The sequence below is a fragment of the Bactrocera dorsalis genome, chromosome 2 (genome assembly GCF_023373825.1).
Source record: "Bactrocera dorsalis isolate Fly_Bdor chromosome 2, ASM2337382v1, whole genome shotgun sequence".
In the NCBI taxonomy this organism is placed as follows: domain Eukaryota; kingdom Metazoa; phylum Arthropoda; class Insecta; order Diptera; family Tephritidae; genus Bactrocera; species Bactrocera dorsalis.
Window position 1 is genome coordinate 21,312,740 of NC_064304.1, and position 20,627 is coordinate 21,333,366.

The 20,627-nt window shown below is 31.9% G+C and overlaps 1 protein-coding gene across 2 annotated transcripts in view; it reads right to left on the reverse strand.

The window, feature by feature from the left end:
• LOC105229832 (uncharacterized) overlaps nt 1-20,627 on the reverse strand; it is a 92,475-nt gene that overhangs the window by 17,444 nt on the left and 54,404 nt on the right. For both annotated transcript variants that reach the window (XM_011210298.3, XM_011210299.3), the window contains 2 exons: nt 19,136-19,178; nt 2,260-2,930 (listed from right to left, as the gene is read on the reverse strand). In XM_011210298.3, coding sequence (XP_011208600.2) covers nt 2,260-2,819 — 560 coding nt within the window. In that variant the 5' untranslated portion in view covers nt 2,820-2,930; nt 19,136-19,178. The remainder of the gene's footprint in view (nt 1-2,259; nt 2,931-19,135; nt 19,179-20,627) is intronic.

Genomic DNA, 20,627 nt, shown 5'->3' on the forward strand with positions numbered 1-20,627 from the left:
TATAATTTAAAAACCGTATAACAGAAACAGCTCACATTAAAACAAAATTTGAGTTTTGGTTATAAAATGGTTATACATTGGTTACAAAATAGTTATATGTTGGTTATATATTGCTTATATGTGGGTTATATATTGGTTATATCTGGCATGAATGTAGAATGTAAATCATAAGCAATAAAAAACTCGATTTCGTTGTTTTTTGATGATACGTTGTTTTACTTGGATGATATGTAGAAGCTCTCATTCCCTGCCTTCATTACTTGGATTTACGGTAAATCACAGAATATGTTAATGAACCAATAATTCATTATTAAAAAAAATTTCAAATATAGTCGCTTTGTACTATAAACTCTCACTTTCACGCCAACAATTTACACAATAATAGCTCCAAAATCAATAGTAGCAAGTTTTTATTACGAAATCACAAAGCATTTCTTCTTTTGATGAAGTGTGAAGAAATGGAAATTAATATGTAAAACAGTTAGCCTTTTATATTAAAATGTTAGATGGTATAGTTGTTATAAACAAATTTGAATTGGACAGTTTTGGTAATTTTTACAGCTAATTTATGGTGTGCTTTCTGCTAAGCTAACAAAAGATTCTAATCACAACAATAAAGAGAAATATGCGTAACAAATAAACACTCTCACTTAGGCTAAAAACAAACAAAAATAATTTCTTCACAGATTTTAATCTTCTATAGAATTGTTTGACAGTTTGTGAATAGCAAGTAACAGTGATGACAAAAGTAAAAGTGTCTAATTTCTTCTTAGAAAATGGTATTTTGAATGATAAAGAAATAACTGATTTCTTTTTGAGTTATAAATGCGCTAATCAGTAAATAACTGTATAATACGTAATAAACTGAATTATAAAAAAAAAAATTAAATAAAGTGAAAAATTATACAAATTTTTTTAAATTAAATTAAAATAAAGTAATTAAATTACTTAAAAAAATTAAAGTAGAAATTAAATCAAATCAAGATGAATTTTTAAGATAAAATTAATTAAAATAAAAAAATTTAAATTAATTACAAAATTTATTTTAATTAAAAACTAAAGTAAAAAATTAAGGAACATTTTTTAAGTGAAATTAAAATAAAATGATTAAAAAAATGTAAATTAATTTAAAAAACATATCTTAATTTTTTCGTTATTTTTTTTAATTAAATTAAAATAAAATTAATTCAAATTAGTTTTTTATATCCTAAATTATTTTACAAGAGCACTTCATATCTTGTAGAATATAAAAAAACTTAACTTATATTAATCTAATTTAATTATTTGAATTGAATTGCATTTTAATTAAATTTTAAATTAATTTAATTTTGTTTAATTTTACTTTAATTTATTTTATTTAATATATAGGAGCCCTTAAAGGCCTGTTATAATAAAGAAAATGTGTTGAAATTAACCTTGCATAATTTAATTGAAAGTAATTTAATTTGATTTATTCAAATTTAGATTAATTTAAATTAATTTTACTTCAATTCTATTTTATAAGAATATACGAAAAAATATGAAAAATTAGTTAAAGCTATTTAATTAGGTTTATTTTTATAATTTTTTTTTAAAGTTTTAAGTTTTATTTTATTTTATTTTATTTTATTTTATTTTATTTTATTTTATTTTATTTTATTTATTTTATTTTATTTTATTTTATTTTATTTTATTTTATTTTATTTATTTTATTTATTTTATTTTATTTTAATTTATTTTATTTTATTTTATTTTGTATTATTTTATATAAGGCCTTCAAAGGATTTTAAAAATTAAAAAAAAAGATAAAAAGAAATGTTAGAAATAACATTAACATCAAAGTTTTTGAAAATGAAAAAAAAGAAGGCGATGAAGGTGAGCATTACCATGCATTGCGCTTATTACGCTCAAGGATTGGGCCACTATGTACCTAACTGTATACGCCAAGCATAAATAAATTTCTGAAACATCAATACAATTGGGTCTCACAGCGGCGCGGACAACAAAACGAGGCAAAATTAAGTCATAAAATCTTATTTGGCCACCACGTCGTATTTTAATTAAGTTTATCACAGCCAACTCGGCCGCATGGAACCATTACATGCAACATATTTCATTACAGTTGGCTACGTTTGCCTCACATAAATATTTTATGCATCCTATGAACTCATTACTACCCGCCGATTGACGTCATAAAAGCATATCACACCAATATACGACATCCCCACCACCCTACCGCGCCATAACACGCAACTAGTTGGTCAACACGCCGCTACTCACCCAGTGATAATCTCGAATCCAATCATATCCGGATCACAGTCTTCTTCGATGGGCGATAACGTGGCCGCGGGACGATCGGTTTTGCTCTCAGCCGAAGCGGATGCCGCCGCAGCGCCAGTGCTGCCGGTGCTGGCCTCCGACAATGGTGTCATCGGTTTAGGCAGCTCATTGCCGGCCACAAAGCCATCACTTCCGGTGCTCTCATCGCCAGCTGCGCTGCCGGCATAATTGCCACTGCCAATTTGTGTTGGCGTAGCTATGCTGCTGCTGCTGCTAATGCTTTGCGGCGCATGCGTTGTGCTACTGCCGCCAGCCGGTGTGGTGACAGCGGCAGTTTGTTGTGCGGCGGCTGCAACGCTGGCGGCGGCCAACGCGCCTGTGCTGACACCGGCTACAGCCGCGGCGGCTGCGGCTGGGGCAGCTGGTGGTGCTGGTGTTATATTGTTGCGCGGATAGGTTTTGGCCGGCTTAACCGGACGTTTGGTTTTACGTGCCGCGGACGCGGTGCTTGCCACCAGCAGCAAAACGATGAGGTAAATTGTGCAACGTCGCAAAAACATGTTGCCGCTTGCAATTGATTGTTTAGCTATAAATGTAGAGGTTGGTTTTTTTTGCTTTTTATTGTTGTAATGCTAACGCTGTTATGGTATTTATGGACGCCGTTAGATATGCTGCAAAAAGAAGAAGTGAAAAAAAGTTAGTCATTAGTTGAGCCTTAAGTGGAGAAATGATTGCGTTTGTAGTATATTTGTTGTATTATATATATATGTGTGTGTTTATTGATTGCTGCTTGTTTATATAGAAATATGTGTGTGTGTGTGTTTGTGTTTGACAGCCGGTGGCAATAAGTGGCACAATGCGTACAAGCCGCCGCGTCTAATTAAATAGCCGGGCAAGAAGCTTGAATAGCTGTTTCTACAGCAAGCAAAGCAACACAGACTCATGCATGCTTGTAAGTGTGTTTTTTTTTGCTAAGCGGCCCCTCATTTGGCACTTGTGGCAGCGCACATCTGTCACCCTGGCATGAAAAAGTGTCGCCATTGTCGCCTTTGCGCTGTTGTGTCTCCACTGTTAATGTATTGTTGTTGTTTCTTTTTATGTTTGCCTGCAGTTGCCGCCATAAACCAATTAAAATCGTGTGAAAAATCCGCTTTGGCCTGCACATCGCCTCTACTCGAAATGCAACTCGTCATACCGTTAACCATGCCTTGTGGCGGGAAACAATTGAACTTGGAAATCGTTCAATTTGACAACTTTGTCAATAATATAATATTTCCGCCCATAAACATTGTATGACAGGTTTTATACAAAACACTTATGCCAGCGTAAAGCCAGAGAGAGATAAAATCATTGATGACGTGTGAAGCTGCCTAAGAGATTCACAAAAAAAAATGCTAAAATCTTTGTAGTGCAAGTCACATATATTTATTATAAAATATAAAAATATATATATAAAAAAGTAGGCGATTGCTCCAAAAGTAAAATGCTAATTTCGGAGTGAGTGAAAGCATTGTAATACATTTTGCTTTGTTTTGTTTGCTGAGTTACAGTTATGTATGTGTTGTTGCATTATTTCATATTCACCACTACTTTTTATTTGGCGAGTCTAGGCGATTATTATTAATAATATTTATTTTTGTGGGAAGAAAAGAGCTTAAAGCCAGCTAAGAGATTTTTGCTTGAGTTGTGGCTCAAATAACTGTATTTGCAGTATTTTGTGTGCCTTTGCTGACCTAATTTTCCAGCGTTCTATACTGGTGGGAGCAAATAACTTTTTTTTGCTGTAATTATTTGGTAAAATCGACATTATTTACAGAAACGTATATTTTATTAGTTAATAACAATTTGCGAATCATTTTGTATGGTTCCAAATTTTTTTAGAATTTTCAATAATTTTTTGTAATAAAATTTTATATTTTTTAATTTAATTTAATTTTATTTTATTTTATTTTATTTACTTTATTTTATTTTATTTTATTTTATTTTATTTTGTTTCTTTTTTATTTTATTTTATTTTATTTTATTTTATTTTATTTTATTTTATTTTATTTTATTTTATTTTATTTTATTTTATTTTATTTTATTTTATTTTATTTTATTTTATTTTATTTTATTTTATTTTATTTTATTTTATTTTATTTTATTTTATTTTACTTTATTTTATTTTATTTTATTTTATTTTATTTTGTTTTACTTCCTTTTATTAAATAATTTTTTTGCCGATGGAAAAACAAAAGAACGTTAGCATGGATAGATAACTCTACCGTCGAAACTGGTTCATCACCGAGAAATGAGAAAATACGGTGATCTCTGAGCAGATGCATCACGATCCCAGTGTCAATAATCTCCAAGAGGCGCGCGAAAAGCCCTTTGGAGCCTCGAGAAACTGTGCCACCACGAAACGAAAAGGACGGCCAGTGACAAAAAGTTATGCCTAAAATCGCAAAGAAGACGCACGCAAACGAAGGAACGGTGAAGGAAGCTCATAAAAGCACAAAAGAGAGACAACAATAGAAGAACATAGCTGCACGTCAGAGAGCATATAATATCCCTAACCGGCAATCAGAGGCCGTGATCATTAAGCCAACTGGAGGCAATAGCTACGCCGAGGTCCCTAAAACTATCCGTAGCTAGATAAATCTTAAAGAAGCAGAGGTTCAGAGCTAGAGAAAGGACAGGCTGCCAAAGCTAGCTTCGGCGAGGCAGTAAAGATCACCTTCAAGAATCTGCAACTGTGGCCGACCATAAATCAAGGGCTACTTTAGAGATTAGAGAGCTCGATTCACGTATAACAAAAGGGGGTTGTAAAAAAAGCACTACCAAACCCCATCGAAGACTCAACGATAAACATAATAGCGCCTTTGCTGCTTTAGGTTTATATTTATGTAAATTTACTTCGAAACTTAAACTTTATGAATGCCTTATTTTGATTTCTTTCAAAAAAGTTTAGTGCTCTTTTGATGTTATTTAAATTAAAATAGTTATATAAAATAAGGTAGAAGAGATCAAGTCGACTTTTTTAGAAAATATTAGATCACAGGCACATTGCTAACATATTTTGAGTGATTAGTTTCATATAGAATAGAATTCTCAAAAAATTTTCTCACAAACGCCCAAACAGCATATTGGAATATATTCAAAATTTGCTATGCATAAATACATATATATCAAACTTAGCAGCGTTAATGCATAAGTAATTGATTAATTATAGTCGAAAATAATTCAGCAACTTCCAAAATGCATTTAATAGTTCTCACGCCTTGCTTCCCTAAGCTCACCAGCTTGCAGTTAATGATGTAGGTGTTCCATAATCAGTCATTACAGCAATAATTCATAGAAAATTACGCCTAATTTATGACCGATTTATAAAATGATATGCGCAACAAAAACCATTAAACACCTTTTCTACAAATCGAACGCCACTATATCAACAACAGTGCGCAGCAGCGCCACCAGCAACTACCACTACCTACCTCCATGCTCATTTATCTCGCCTCAGTGCAGCGAACGCACTCAGGCGCCAATCACGCCCTACCCGAAAAGCAGCTTATCCCTCAAACTAATCAAACAAAATGCTTGGCAAGAAGCTAAGATTAATCATAATCTAATCCCTTCCGCATAGCGCCTACCTGAGCTTTGACGCGGCCACAGAGGCTAAATGCTGCTGAGAAAATCCACATCTAAGCCAGGAAATCTAGCTGCCACAGCGCTTAATTGTTGTAACAGTGAAGCGCAAGCAACAGTTTTACATTTGACATGAACAAATATGTTCACCTACGGTAGTGCTGTGAAAGGCTGCCAACACCCACACACATACATATTTCTAAGTACTCGTACCGTTGGCGTTGCTCACTTATGCAGCAATAAGTGAGTAATTAGATCAGAGCGTCGAGATTTTCGCAGGCATTGCCATTATGTAATTAATTACATGTTCCAACATGAACTCAAATTGCTCCAGCATATTTATGTGCTGGCGGGCATGCTGCAACAACACTTGTGTGTCATTAATGACGCGTTCTTGGCTTGAGTTCTCATTGCGCACACACAAACGCACAGGCAATTGCAAATCAACATAGCTGGTACGGCGGTGAGTAGGCTGCCATTGACATGAGCGATTCATAAATAAATTAATTATAATTAACACATAATAATGCATGTAAACCAACGCACATACATACGCACTCAATTGAAGTTGCAGGCAAGCGCATTTTTGTTGTGAGAACACATCAGCGATTTCATGCAACAAAAACTGAAGCATAACTAGGCATCTGCTCTGACATACACCTGGCGCGCTTTGTCACAAAAAAAGTACAATAAAAATGTCTAAGAAACAATCTGGCAACTTTATTAGCATTTTGATTGTGTTGAAAAGCATCATTTCAGCGCTGTCAACGTCTGTGCGCTGTCAGCCAACGGTTTATGATTGCTATCAGCTGTTCCGCTGTCTATTTGCTGCTGTAATAATCTTTAAAAGCAAAGCACACATGCTCATGTGTTTTATGGTGTGTGAACTTTTGGTGGAAGTTGGGCGCCGTTGACCTCGCTAAGGCGCATGCGCCGAGTTTTGTGTATGCATATGTTTGTAAGTATTTTATTATATTTGTGATATGTTTGTATGTATATACATGTGTTTGTTCTGTAGTAATTTCTGCTCACTGCCAGCAGCGGCACAGTTCACTGGCATTTCAAGTCGGCAATTAAATTTTGCAGTTAGAAGCGCGTCAGCGTGTTGTTGCGGGCATGTCGCTCCGCTTTGATTTTATGATGTGTGCGTAGACACATTTAGGTAATTGATGCTGCTGATTACATAATTTAATGAGAACATTTTTTTTTCACTTTATTATTACACGTGTGAGATAATATTATTTTTATATGGAATGTATTTAACTGGGAGAAATGTTAAAATGGCTAAGGAGCTCTAAACAATTATAAGAAAAATATAAAAAATAAAATTTTCAATATGCTGGGTAGTCGAAAAAGTCTTTTCGTGTTTTTAATCTACAACACATTTTTTTGTATTTATACTAATAAACAAAAAAAAAAACAAAAAATGCCTAAAATTTCATCTTTCCAACATTATGTATGACATAAATGTGAAATGACAAAATACGAAAAGACTTTTTCGACTACCCAATATCTATTCCACAACATTACCATATCGTATATCATATCTAGTTATAATAACTCAAACTAAGCGGCGCAGCAAATTTAAATCAAACACAAAACAAAACACAAAAAAAAAAACAAAAAAAAAATATAGATAACACTTAATTGTATGTATAGCCAAATAATTAAAAGAAGCCAAATAATTGCTTTCGTTAGAAATATTTTAACGAGCAATAAAAAGGATGCCGGCGAGTTCACTCAAACAACCGTTATATTTGCATATAATAAATATGAAATGCGCCCCTTTTTACTCGCGCTTTCAACAAGTTGCAGTAAAAAAGCGCAAAAGCTCGTTAAATTTGAATAAAATCAAGACAATTGCAATTAGCCGCCTTTAATTGCAGCGCTGTGGTGCTGAAACAAAATTAAGCGCTCACTTGCTAACGGCAATGGGAAATGAGGAATTTAAATAAAATAGGGTTTTATTATTTTTCTATTCTCACAACATGCTTAGTGTAATGACATGCAAGATATGGTTATAATTTCAAGCAATTGAAATGCGGAAGTATTCCCTGGCTAGTATTTAAAAAATATGTATAAATATGTATAAATCATAGCTGTCGCTGCAGTCAGTTGTGGCAAAAAGTTTTGAAAATGCTAAAACATAAAGCGGGAGGTGCAGTTATGTGTGGTTCGTGGGAGAAAATGGGTTGGAAGTTTGAAATAAAATGTAAACTAGTATTAGGAGAAATTTTGGTGGATATTTACTATATAATAAGAATCAAAAAAATGGTGAAATATAAATAGTTGATGGCTTCAGTTTAAAAGTTAAAATTTTTTTTATTTTTTTTTTTAATTTTTTTCATATTTTGCAATTTGGTAAATTTTTATTTTTATATATACCTTTTTTTATATATATTTTTTAAAAATTTTATTCAAAGATTTCCTTTCAAAATGTAGTACTTGATATCTTAAAATTTTATTTGATTAATTATTATTATTAAATTCTATTTTATTTATTTAAAAAAAAAAATAAAAAAATATTAAAATAAATTATTAAAAATAAATTTATTCAATTTTTGTTTACAATTTTTTTTTTATATTAAATCTATTTAATTAATTTATCATTTGTAGTTTAATTTATTTTAAAAACTCGCATAAAAAAATATTTTAGTTTTGATTGCGAGAATTGTAAAAGCATAGCCATGTGCTGTAATAATTTCTTACTTTTTTATTATTGTGTTGCAATGCAAACAAAGCTCCTATCTCATAAAATATGCAATTAAATCAAATAAAGTAATTTGAATTAGTTCTTAGATATCATTACAGCTGCATCAATTCCCACACACATAACTACAAGCAACTAATTGCTCACTTAACTGATAACCCTCCACACAGGAACATAACGAAACATTTATATGGGTAATAAAAGGGCGCCAATACAGTGCTTATGTGGCTACGAGAACTTAAGTGCCGGATAATTAATGAAATGGGTAATTAAAAGGCGCATAAAAAGCATTTAGGAATGCGTAAAATATGTTTATCTTATTTTCTTTAAAAAAATTTTAATATTTTTATCTTTTTTTCATTTTAGACAAAAATGTAGAAAAGTGTGCTAACAAGAAGGATTATACTTTTATATGCATGTGATTATGAGATTTTTACATTCTTCTTTTATATTCCACTGCAGCTAAATTATAATGAAGTAGCTGAGTGAAGGAATGCGCAGCAAGTTCGTCGCTTAAGTCTTTTGAAACCAAACAGTTGACAAACGAAAATTCCAATTTTTAGGAAATGAAACCAAAAATCGCTACAAAATGCAAAATTATATTTAATAAGATAATGCCAAATAAATTTAAAAAATATGTTAAAAATACAAAAAATAAATTAAAAAAAAATAAATTTTATTATGAATTTAATAATCAAAATTTGCACACGTTTGGCTGCAAAAATTAACAAAATTTTATTATTTTAGATTAGAGAAATTAATAAAATTTTATTTTATTCTTTTAGATAAAATATGCAATTTTTTTTTTTTTTTTAACTAAAAAAAGTAATAAAATGATTTTATTTTTTTTATTATTATTACATTGCAACTTTTACAGTCAAAAGAAAGACTAAAAAGCAACTAGAATGCGAATTAAGCTATTGTTATATAACTTAACTTATTACAAAATTACAGAATTTTTATTAAAAATTATTTAAAAAAATTCGCAAAATTTTTTTTTTTTTAATAAAAAAGTACTTAAACAAATTAAAAATATTATTTGTTAAAAAAAGTAACAAATGATAAAAAAAAATTTAAATAATATATTAAAAAAAATTTATTACACAATAATTACAACAATCACAATTCCACTACTTTTACAACTTCCGTTATAAAATCGCATAAAATGCAGACATCCTCAACTTTGTCGCGCTGTAAAATTGCTATTTCCTTAAGCGCGTCATTCTTACTCAATGTAAACGTCATTCCACAGCACTTTGTGCCACTCGTAATACACAGCGAAATGCAATTGCGCCAATTTCGCAATAACGGTTATGCAATAGACAATTTCAAAAAATTAATACAACACTCAACGGTATGGCATAATTGTCTCATTTAACGCTTGAATGCCGTTCGCCGATAATTGTTTAGAATCTGATACTCCACAGAGCGTCATACGGCATATTTAAGTGTATGAGTGTGTTTGTATGTGTATATATGACTAGCTGTACATGCGCAGTGGCAGCCAGGCCATAATTTCGCTTCGCTTGCAATTTGCGAGCATTTCACGCCCGTGGCTGCCCGAGAACCAGTCTGTGTATGTAAATGTCTCATTACGCGACTAATCAAGCCAGCCGAACAAAGTGGCACACAATCAGCCAATCATCACGTAACTGTGTGCTGGTGTATGTGTGTGTCTGCAAACAGCATTCTAGGCATTTATGCGCGCAAAGCAAATCTATACCGCAAATAAATCGCTCGCATTTCTTTTCTGCTTGGCTGTGTGGATGTATGTGTGCGTGTGTTTATTGCTTATTGTGGAGAACTAGTTTATTCTTTCAATTTAATTTCGTATTTTTATGCTCGTTTTGCTGCTTTTATTTTAATCCAGCATATGCCTCGCAATCGTTTGTTGTTATGGCACAAGAACTATTATGCGTATTTTATTTACAGTTAATAAGCTTATTATGCAATTTGTGTCGCTATGATGCAGCGCTGATAATGCCGCAATTTGCTGGTTGCTTGTGTGTGTAGAATAATGTGTGTATTTGATGAAGTTGTGGATCAACTATTTATGTAAGATGCTTATTATTATGTTATATAATACATAAAATTTTTTTAGTGGATTACGTGATATAAAATCGATTTAGAATGCTATTTTTGATTTAAGATCTAATTTGTGTATTTGATGAAATAAGTCGAGTTGAATATGAAATATTATTTTTAAACTTTAGGTATATTAAAGAGTTAATGCTGGGCCAACTTAGAGCCCAATCTCTTTTATAAACGATTGAATTAAGGTTCTAATATAATATGCACCCAAAAACGTCGTAAAAGCAGAAAAAAATTATTTTAGTTTAATATTGGGTTATTTCAGTGGAGTTCTGTGTCTCTTAAAAAAGAAACCACCTTTCTTTGTTGTTATAGGGACTCACTGGAAATATCTCAATTTTATCCTTCAAAAAAGCTCTAAACGATTCGAATTGATCAATTTAAACCACGCGCTTAAGCCCAATTTGTTTATCACTGGGTACAAGTCTCATTTATGTTTGTATGAAATTTGATCTCTATATGTAAATTTTTGTGTGTCTGCGCATTTTTTAGTTTCAAAAACAGAGCAAAGTCATAGAGAGCCATAGCGGACAAATATGGTATGGGGCAATGATGCTTGTTTCGCATTTAGCCAAAAATCCAGCCTCAGTCTTGCTTCGCGAGTCTAGCATTGACATGAATCATACCCAAAATGTTAAGCATTGACACGCTCCATACCTAAAATTTTAATCAAAATGTATTCAGTCAATCCATAAGAGAGCTTAAAATCCTCTAGTATCTCTCTAGTGCCTGCACGATGAATTTTAAGCACTGTTTCTTTCACTTTCTCATCTTCTGCCTAAGAATTACATCTCTATTCATTTGGTCAAAAGAATGTTCAACTTCTTTATATATTATCTATAACATTATAGTCATTATTACTATTTAGTCACATACATTTCTGCATAATGCATAAAAAAGTTTTAAATTGTAGCACTTCATTGAAAATGGTTGCCTGTTTGGAAACAAATCATATATTTTCTATATTTAAGTATTACTTATAGACTCTCAGCTTAGTTTATACTTCGTTTATTACATCCTTGGGGCTTCTTTATTTATTATTTCAAATAAATAAAAATATAATGCCTAGAGTAGAGCCGCAGGGAAACAATGGAGTATCTCTTGTACGCTTGTCCCGCATAGGCAAGACTACATTGTATGCATCTGGGGTCCTCACGGTATGATACGCTGGAGGAAGTATCGACAGTGAAACCGCAGAGTCTGTTAAAATTCGCGTCAAGCGATAGCGTCCTAAAATCCTCTTGGACTCAGCAACTAAACTCCATCTGCCATTCAAAAATTATGTATATGTTTTACTTCCTAAAGTGCCAACTTAATCTTTTAAAATAATTATAAGTTATTCTTTCATAAAAGTTATAGGATTAATATTGAAAAATATTTAATGAAATTCAAAACAGAAGCACTAAGTACTAGCAATCTGAAGCACTGAGTGGCAATTTATTGAGGAAAATATTTTAAATTAATGTTTTATATAAAAAATATCCTCAGATAGTCTTAAACATATTTCTGTTAACATATAGCATAAATACCAAAAATCGCATGATATTTTCGAATTGGCCACTTAAAAGAGATGTTTTAGTTAGCATGCATTTTGCATTTTCCAATCATAAATCTTTCTCATTTCGTAGAATTAACTATTTGGTTCCGGTTGGTCTGGAGGTACTTGCTTAGGAGATAAAGCGAAATTTTCACAAAAAAAAATGTACTAAAAGAGCGTTTTTCTGACCTGGAGCTGTATATAACCCCTAACTATGTATAACGCCTTAAAGCTTAAAGGAATATTTTATATATTTTTTTTAAAATAAATTAAGACTGATCAGTTTATATTAATAAAAAGCTCGTTTTTCTCATACCTTCAAAGCCTTCCAATAAAAAATCATAAAAATTTCAACAGATAGCATGACCTTACCTGAACGCTAAGCTTAATTTGATTGAGTGATACTAAATAGCTTAAGTCCTTCAAATTGAAGTGGGGTGGAAAACCACAAAGAAAAGAAAAGGAACTTTAATAGACATGATTTATTAAATTTAGCACGCAGATATACTTTACATACACAAACAAATATATATGTACCATATATATGCATATCGGCTTAGGACTGTCAATTAGCGCCACACGTCGCCAACAATCATATTTAGCACGGATCATGCGGCCGGGTGCGAAGTACAAGTGCACGTGCTCAAAGCCATTAAACTGGCGAACAAGCCGAACGACTTCATCTAACTGTCAGCGCGTATTTGAGCGGTGTAAATTTTGATGTGAGGCAGGCAATAAATGCTAAGCAAACAGGGCAAAGTGTGGAAAATGACTTCCGCATTGCATCAAGTGGCGGATTAAACGCATTTTCCAAGCGTCGCAAGAAGGCAAACAACAAAAGGTAAAAATAAATGCGAAAAAGCAACGCAAATCACAACGACAAGCCGCGTGTAGCGCGCGAGCGTCGCAGGCGCGATACGTGATTTGGAGCAATCAATTGAAATGCGAGTTTTGTGCGGCCGTCATTTGCCTTTGCCATTGCCGTGAGTCGGCACAATATCGCCGCCGTTTCGTATTGTGAATTTGCCAAAGCAATAATAACAAAAAGTGCAAAGAGAGGAACAAGAAGCAGAGCATAAGTAACGCTGGCAATTGAGTGCTTGCCACAATTCACAATTGAATTGTATTGCCGGCGAATTCAATTTCCACCAATCCACAAATATGGCAAGCGCAATTTTTTTCTAGCAACGCCTTGTGTTGTTGTTGCTGTTGGCGCACCATTAAAAATGAATCAAGCGCAAAGTGCATGGCAATGAATTGAGTTACCGTTTTCGATTTGGCCAAAAACAATAACTTCAACACCTAATCACATCGTAAATACAGTCAGCGCACAAGTTATTGTTGTTGTGGTGGCAGTAAAAATACAATACAACAAAAAGTTTGAACAGAAAAATTGGCAGCTCGCGGCAATGTTATTGTGCTCGTAAATGTAACAGTGTTGCAAGCGGTGCAAGTTCCTGCCTTTTAGGGACTTGTGTAACAGTATTTGCTGTTTTTGCAATTTGTTGATTTTTTTTGTTATTGCATTTCATTTGTTTTTCAAGCTTTGTATTTGCTCCGCCAGCAGTTGCTTGGCAGCATAAAAATGTTATTGGCAGCGCTTATTTACAGCGTCAGTTGCTGTTAGTGCCAGGCAATGAATTAGCGGCGTTTGGCGGATTTGATGATTTCTCACACTCAGCTACAGTTATCGGCCGCGTAGCTGCAGGCGTTAGGCCCATAAAGTAAAAGCTTTTAAAATATTTCAGCGCAACACTGCCCGATATTCGCATAGCAATCAGTGGGGAATTTGAATTTTTTTTTAAAGCTTTGAAACAAATGTTTTGCCAATTACCTGAACGAATGCAAATTTATGTGGCGTTGCCACCTAATTTTTTATACATTTTTTTTTTGAAGTGGATTATGACTTGCAAACACGCTGGTATTCAACTTAAGATGATTTCCGAAAGTTTTTGTTGGCATAGAGTTGCCACCCTTTTGAAATTGTTTAATTAATTTTAAATATTATCAAGCAATCAGGAGATGCGATATGGAAAAGTAAAAAATAATTCGAACATTTGTTAAAATATAGTAGATGTTCAAATTGCGGAGTTGCCACATTTGTCAAAATTTTTAATAAATATGCGCATAGCAATCAGTGGGAAATTTGTGTTATAGCGTAAAAAGCTTTGAATAACAACTGTGTTGCCAATTACTTGAATTAATGCTAAATTTAATGTTGAGAGTTGCCACCTAAGTTTATAATTTTTTTTTTCATTTGGATTATGACTTTCATTTGTGCTGGATGCAACTCAAGTTGATTTTCGAAAGTTTCTGTTGGCTTAGAGTTGCCACTTTTATACAATTTTTAAATCAATTTTAAATAATGTCAAGTAATTAAGAGGAACGATATGAAAAAGTAAAAAATAATTCGAAAATTTGTTAAAATATAATGGTTGCTGAAAGTGCGTTTCGAACATTTGTTTAAATATAGTAGCTGTTGAAAGTGCAGAGTTGCTACTTTTGTAAAAATTGCCAATCAATTTTTAATATCAAAAAATGAAGAGTAGCTATATGAAAAAATAAAAAGTCCGTTCCAGAATTTGTTAAAATATTCTAAAGAGAGTTGCCACTTTTGTAAAAATTTTTAAATAAATTTTATAAAATATCAGAAATCAAGTGGAACAATATGAAAAAAACATCGTTCGAAAATTTGTTAAAATATAATATTTTCCAACTCATTGCACTACTTTCACTCAAATGTTATTTGAATTAGTATTTATAAGCAGAGAAGGATTAAATATAAATTACTGACCAATAACGGTAAAACAACTAAATATTTTGTATTTCTTCTGTAATGAGATTCTTATTCAAATTTCTCTCATTAGAATGCAAATTATTGGTAAGTAACATAATAAGTTTATCAAATAACAATGACAAGCTGTAAAACCCAAGCCTTGACGCTCAACTCAAGAGAGACACTTTTCTATGTGTAAATCATGGCAAACAACAATGAAGAAAAATTTCAAGGTAGTGAACTCATAAAAAAGCTATATTCCATTACTAGTCACACGACGTTACAAGAAAGCTAATTTTTACCGTTACATTTTAAATTTAAATTTCAATTTACACAACAATGTGGCGCCCTTCGGCCGCGGCTGGATAATACCATAAAATATTTGTGATTAATTTCCTTTCCTTTGTCATTTTTATTTATTAACAAATGGCTCGCAGCTCAATAGAAGCGAAATTACTTAGAAATGAATACAAAAAATGCATAAAATATTTAATTTATGCATTCGATAGACAAGTGCTTCGATTGACACACTGGAACTGTAAAAACTTTCATTTTCGTGCTACAGTTTTACGGCATTTCAATTGGTTAATAACAGTGAAATTTTATGCACCAGCACACATTTACATATATACAAATCAAAAATGATCAGCGATGGCTTTAAAGACGCTTTATGGCTCCAGTTGTTACCATAACAATTAACACATAATAAAAAGCTGAAAGATTATGTCTGTCGCTGTTAATTGATGCACTCAGATTTATGTGTGTATGTGTGTGTTATTACAGTGTTTTATTAACATCACTTTATATGTGGATTGACATAAAAAATTGTCATACATTCAACACGAATGTATACAATTGTGTTGAAGGAATGGATGAGCTTGGCTTTGGAACGGAGGCAAGAGATTTGTGTCATATTCAACAGAAAGAAGAGCCGATACACATATAATGAAAGCGAGGAGGAGTAGAAAATAATAAAAATATAAAAAAATTTTAATTACTTTTAATTACTTAATCATTTATTAAAAATTTCTAACAAATATTTCATTGGTATACCAAAACGATAGTGGCAGCAGTAATTGTGGTGATGGTAGTCGAAAATGTAATGGTAATATTATTGAAAGTAGTTCTGGTAATGCTAATGATAAGTACAGTCTCACTATTACTGATATTACTAGTGTTGGTTCTCCAAAAAGTAATGGTATGGTATTTGTAATAATTCTTGTAATGCTAAAAGAATTTACAGTGGCTTTTTTACTGATATATGTACGAGCGATAGTAGTCCAGGTAATCTTAATAGTCATCATAGCGGCACTGTTAATGATATTAGCATTACTCGTTTTCAAAAATGTAATGAGGGTGGTATTCTTTGTAATTCTGGCTATGCTAATAGTAAGTATAGTAGCACAATTACTAATATTAATATTAAAGGCATTCAAAAAAGTAATGGTAATGGTATTTGTGGTAATGTTAATGATATTTGAAGCAACTATGATAATACTAATAGTAATTAAAAACATTTTATTACTGATATTAGTAATTTTGGTCTTCAAAAAAGTAATGGTATTGGTATTTATAGTACCTGTTACTGATTTTAGTATTAGCCGTCTTCAAAAATTTAAAATAATTACTAACGGTATTCAAAAAAAATGGAGGTAATGGTATTTAAAGTAGCTCGGGTAATAACAATAGCAATTAAATAACTTTTATTACTGCTACTGGTATTAAAGGTACTTAAAAAAGTAATGGTATTAGTATTTGTAGTAATTCTAGTAATGCTAATAGTAGTTAGTAGTCTGAAATACTCAATTAAGTGGCGGTATTACTGATTTTGACATTAGTGATCCACAAACAAGTAATGGTAATGGTATTTTAATATGTAATGGTAACTATGAAAATTGCATTACTAGTAATCGTAGCTTTAAGAGTCTCAGAATAGTCGATAACTGCGATAGTATTGCAATTTCAATACAATAATTAATTATGTATTATAATTACAACAGTAATGAAAACGGGCAAATCAATACGTATACTAACAGCAAATAATCATTTAATCTTTGTATATTGCAATTTGCTTAAACGCTATTGTATTTTACTCCCCGTACTGGTTTTTATAATATAAGTAGTGGTAGTACTGCGTATTTATATGACTTCTCGAAGTATATATGCATCACATATTAATCAAGTGGAATAAAAATTTGATAAAAAATTATATAAACACGACTTTCCATTTCAACTCGTCAAAGAAATTAATAAATACTTCAAACAATTAAATAAAGCATTTCATTGTTATTATTGCATGTAATTGTTTATCACTTTCCCGTGTGAGTCATTAATTTGTTTTGACTTAATACCACGCACAAATACAAACACACACATAAACATAAATAAATAATTAAAAAAAAACTCTGCGCGGAAGTATGTGTGTCACTGTGTGCCTCTGTTTTCATTCACTTCAGCAAATTCATTGATTGGAAGCGCTGATAAATGATCAAGCAGATCTGCAGTTGTTTACATGCACACACATACATATGTTCGAGCGAGCTGCCGCTGAAAGCACAACAAAGCGGCGGATTAACATAAATGAAATAAGCACAGCGCGGAGAGGAAGGCATAAGCAACATAGCACAGCACAGCTGTTGCGCTTGTGAAAGTGACAGATCTGTGCGCATAAATATATTTTATTTATATTTTACACATATTTAACCACTTTCCGTGTGACTACCACACAATTAATACCGTTTAGGAAAAAAGCCATCAATCACATAATGCCACAAAGCTGTTAATTTTCTCTCCAATTTATCACTTCAAATTGAACGCTTGGCTTTGCAGCGCTTAGTTAAGTGCGTACAAAATGCCCAAGCGCGCACTCGTTACGCATTCGAATGCGCTCAGCTGTGCGTGTGTGTGTGTAAGCGCGTGTTTTTAATTTGCCACTTTGGAATTTCGAAAATCGCAACAAGAAAATTAGTTTAATGGGTCAACAGTGTTGCACATAAATCACACGCATCAAAAGTGGTTTGTGAATCTTCAAATGTGCGTGTATGTGTGTGGTCCACTATACAATTTCTAGAATGCAAACATTATATTCTAACAACATTTCAACGATTAGTTGATATTATTTGTTATTTTCTTTTTTTTTTGTTTTTTGGTTGCACACTTTTTCTTGTGGCACACAAAAAGCAAAACCTAATTTATTTAATTGGTGGTTAGCTGACTTCGTTACGCTTGGTTAGTTGCGCGCAAACACACACACACACACACACACACTCACATACACATGCAGATATCTAGAAATTAATGTACTAAATGAAGTATTTCAGCCAGCTCTACTGTTTTGGTCAATGACTTTGTATGCGCGCGTTCGTTGCTTAAGTCTTTTGTTTCGGCGCTCACTGGCGCGGTCGCACGCCTCAGCGCGCAATGCAAACGCGGCGCTGCTTATTAGAATAGAACATAATCACTTAAATTGCTGCGGTTTAGCTAAACAATGACCGCTGATGGTGCGCTTGTACTGAAAATCAGCTTTTTAGTGAAATTTTCAACTCTTTCTTCTTACTAATTTTTCTATGCATAATATTCTTTTTTTTTTGGATTTCACCAAAAGCAGCACACCGCTTATTTATGTTAATTGCTACAAAACGCCGTGACGCGTTATTGCTGCTGCTGTTTCACACACAAATCGCCAACTGACAGCTGTGCAAACGGGCTGTTATTAATGAGTTTAGCGCCACTGACCACCAACGTGGTAAAGAATGTGCGCGCGCTGACGTTGTAGTGGTGATTAAGATTATTTTTAGAATGTAGAAGCTTTTTAATTGCAAAAAATGTTGCAAATCTATTTTTGATAATGGATTTGGGTAAAAGCTTACTTGTTATATTGAAAAAAAACATTATTAAAATTGAATTTTTTTCTATCTGATCGGCAGGGTACTTATAGATGTGTATTGAATGGAAAAACTTGGTGCATGTATAACTCTCAGAGTCAAAAACTCATATTGCAAGCAAAATAAAAATTCTTTGTTTATAAAAATTAATTTTTTTTCTGTTTTTTTAACCCTTTTCGTTGCTTTAAGATTTAGCTATGGAAGGTTTTTCGCCGCCTTTGTGTTAAAAAAATTAAAAGGATATAGTCTCTTACCTTTCTCAAGTCTGCTTATTTTTTTATATATTTGTTTTCAAATCTGCAATTAAAGAAAAAAGTTAAAATTAGATATAATAGGAATATTTTAATTTCAAAAAATATATAAAAATTAGCTTTAAACTATTTTAAAATGTTTATTGAAATAAAAGAGATTGTATGGTAAATTTATTTGGTGGATTTAATATTTTATAGACGAAAAAAAAATTTTTTGAAATAATATGAGTAATTAAATGTCTTTTGGGAGAAAGCAAGCAATATTTTTTTATATTTAGTATTAATTTTTTATAATTTTTTTTAAGGAATAATTATTTTTATCAAAAAAATTTTGCTTAAAAACATCAAACATTAGTTAGTCAAACACTTAATGCAAAAAAATCTGGGAAACACATGATTTTTATAAACAATTTTTCTAAATATTAGCAAATTACCAGAAGTAAAAATATTTTTTTCCCAATAATTTTAGTTTTGTTATAAATATTTGACCGGCTATAACACAGTAAGTAGTGTCTACGCCAATAAAAAAGAAGAAGAAGAAGAACATACATAGTCAACAAAAATATTTCACAGCGCCAAAAAGTAAACATTTTCAGCTCAAGAAGGGGAATATCTGCACGTTAGTCTATCTTTGTCACTTATTCCGTAGAAAAGCGAATTTACAGACCAGCTGTGTAAACATAAGGGTTGAGAGACTCAGCTTGAATAAGTTTCGACTAAAGTTTTGAGATGATCGCAGTAAATTTTTTTAAATAAAATGTCTATGTAATATAATAAATTGCTCGAGAGAGAAGACAAGCTGATCTGTATTTATTATTTCACCTTCTAAAAACTACTCTAATCCTTCGAAGGATGCAAATAATTGATATCGAGAAAACTATGCCCATAAAAGCAATGAGTAAATGAGCAGCAAACTAACACCAGCTGTGAAAAAATAACCATGCAAATGAAATGGTAACACTTAAAGGCTCAAATATGTACGTATGATGACAGTAGTCCTTTACGTTGAGAAGTAGAAGAAGGAGAAGTTGATAACGTGACCGAAAAAAATATTATATAATATTAAAAAAATCTTAAGGAGCTTACTAGCTAAAATTATGGAGAATTTGTGATTACTAGAAAACAAATTTACAAAAAATTTAAACTTATTAAGTATAATAATTAAAAAGGCTTAAAAAAATCAAGAAAGACTGTTTTTAATGAGTGTAAAAATTAAATTGTTAAAGCCTTGGTCTAAAAAAATGCTTAAGAAAAATCGCTTGTTTCTTCTTTGCTGCTAATAACAAAGGACATTTTTTTTTATTAAAATTTGATTTTGTAGAAACTTTTTTAGTATTTCTTATACATTTGTATGGACCAATCAGAACCACACATATTAAGCAAAAGCAAAGTATAATGGCTAGAAATAAACATGTCAGTATTTTTCAGTGTCGAGCAGCAGAATTTGAGTATTAAATCAGCAACCAAAAAGAAAAAAATTGTGTTGATCGATGGA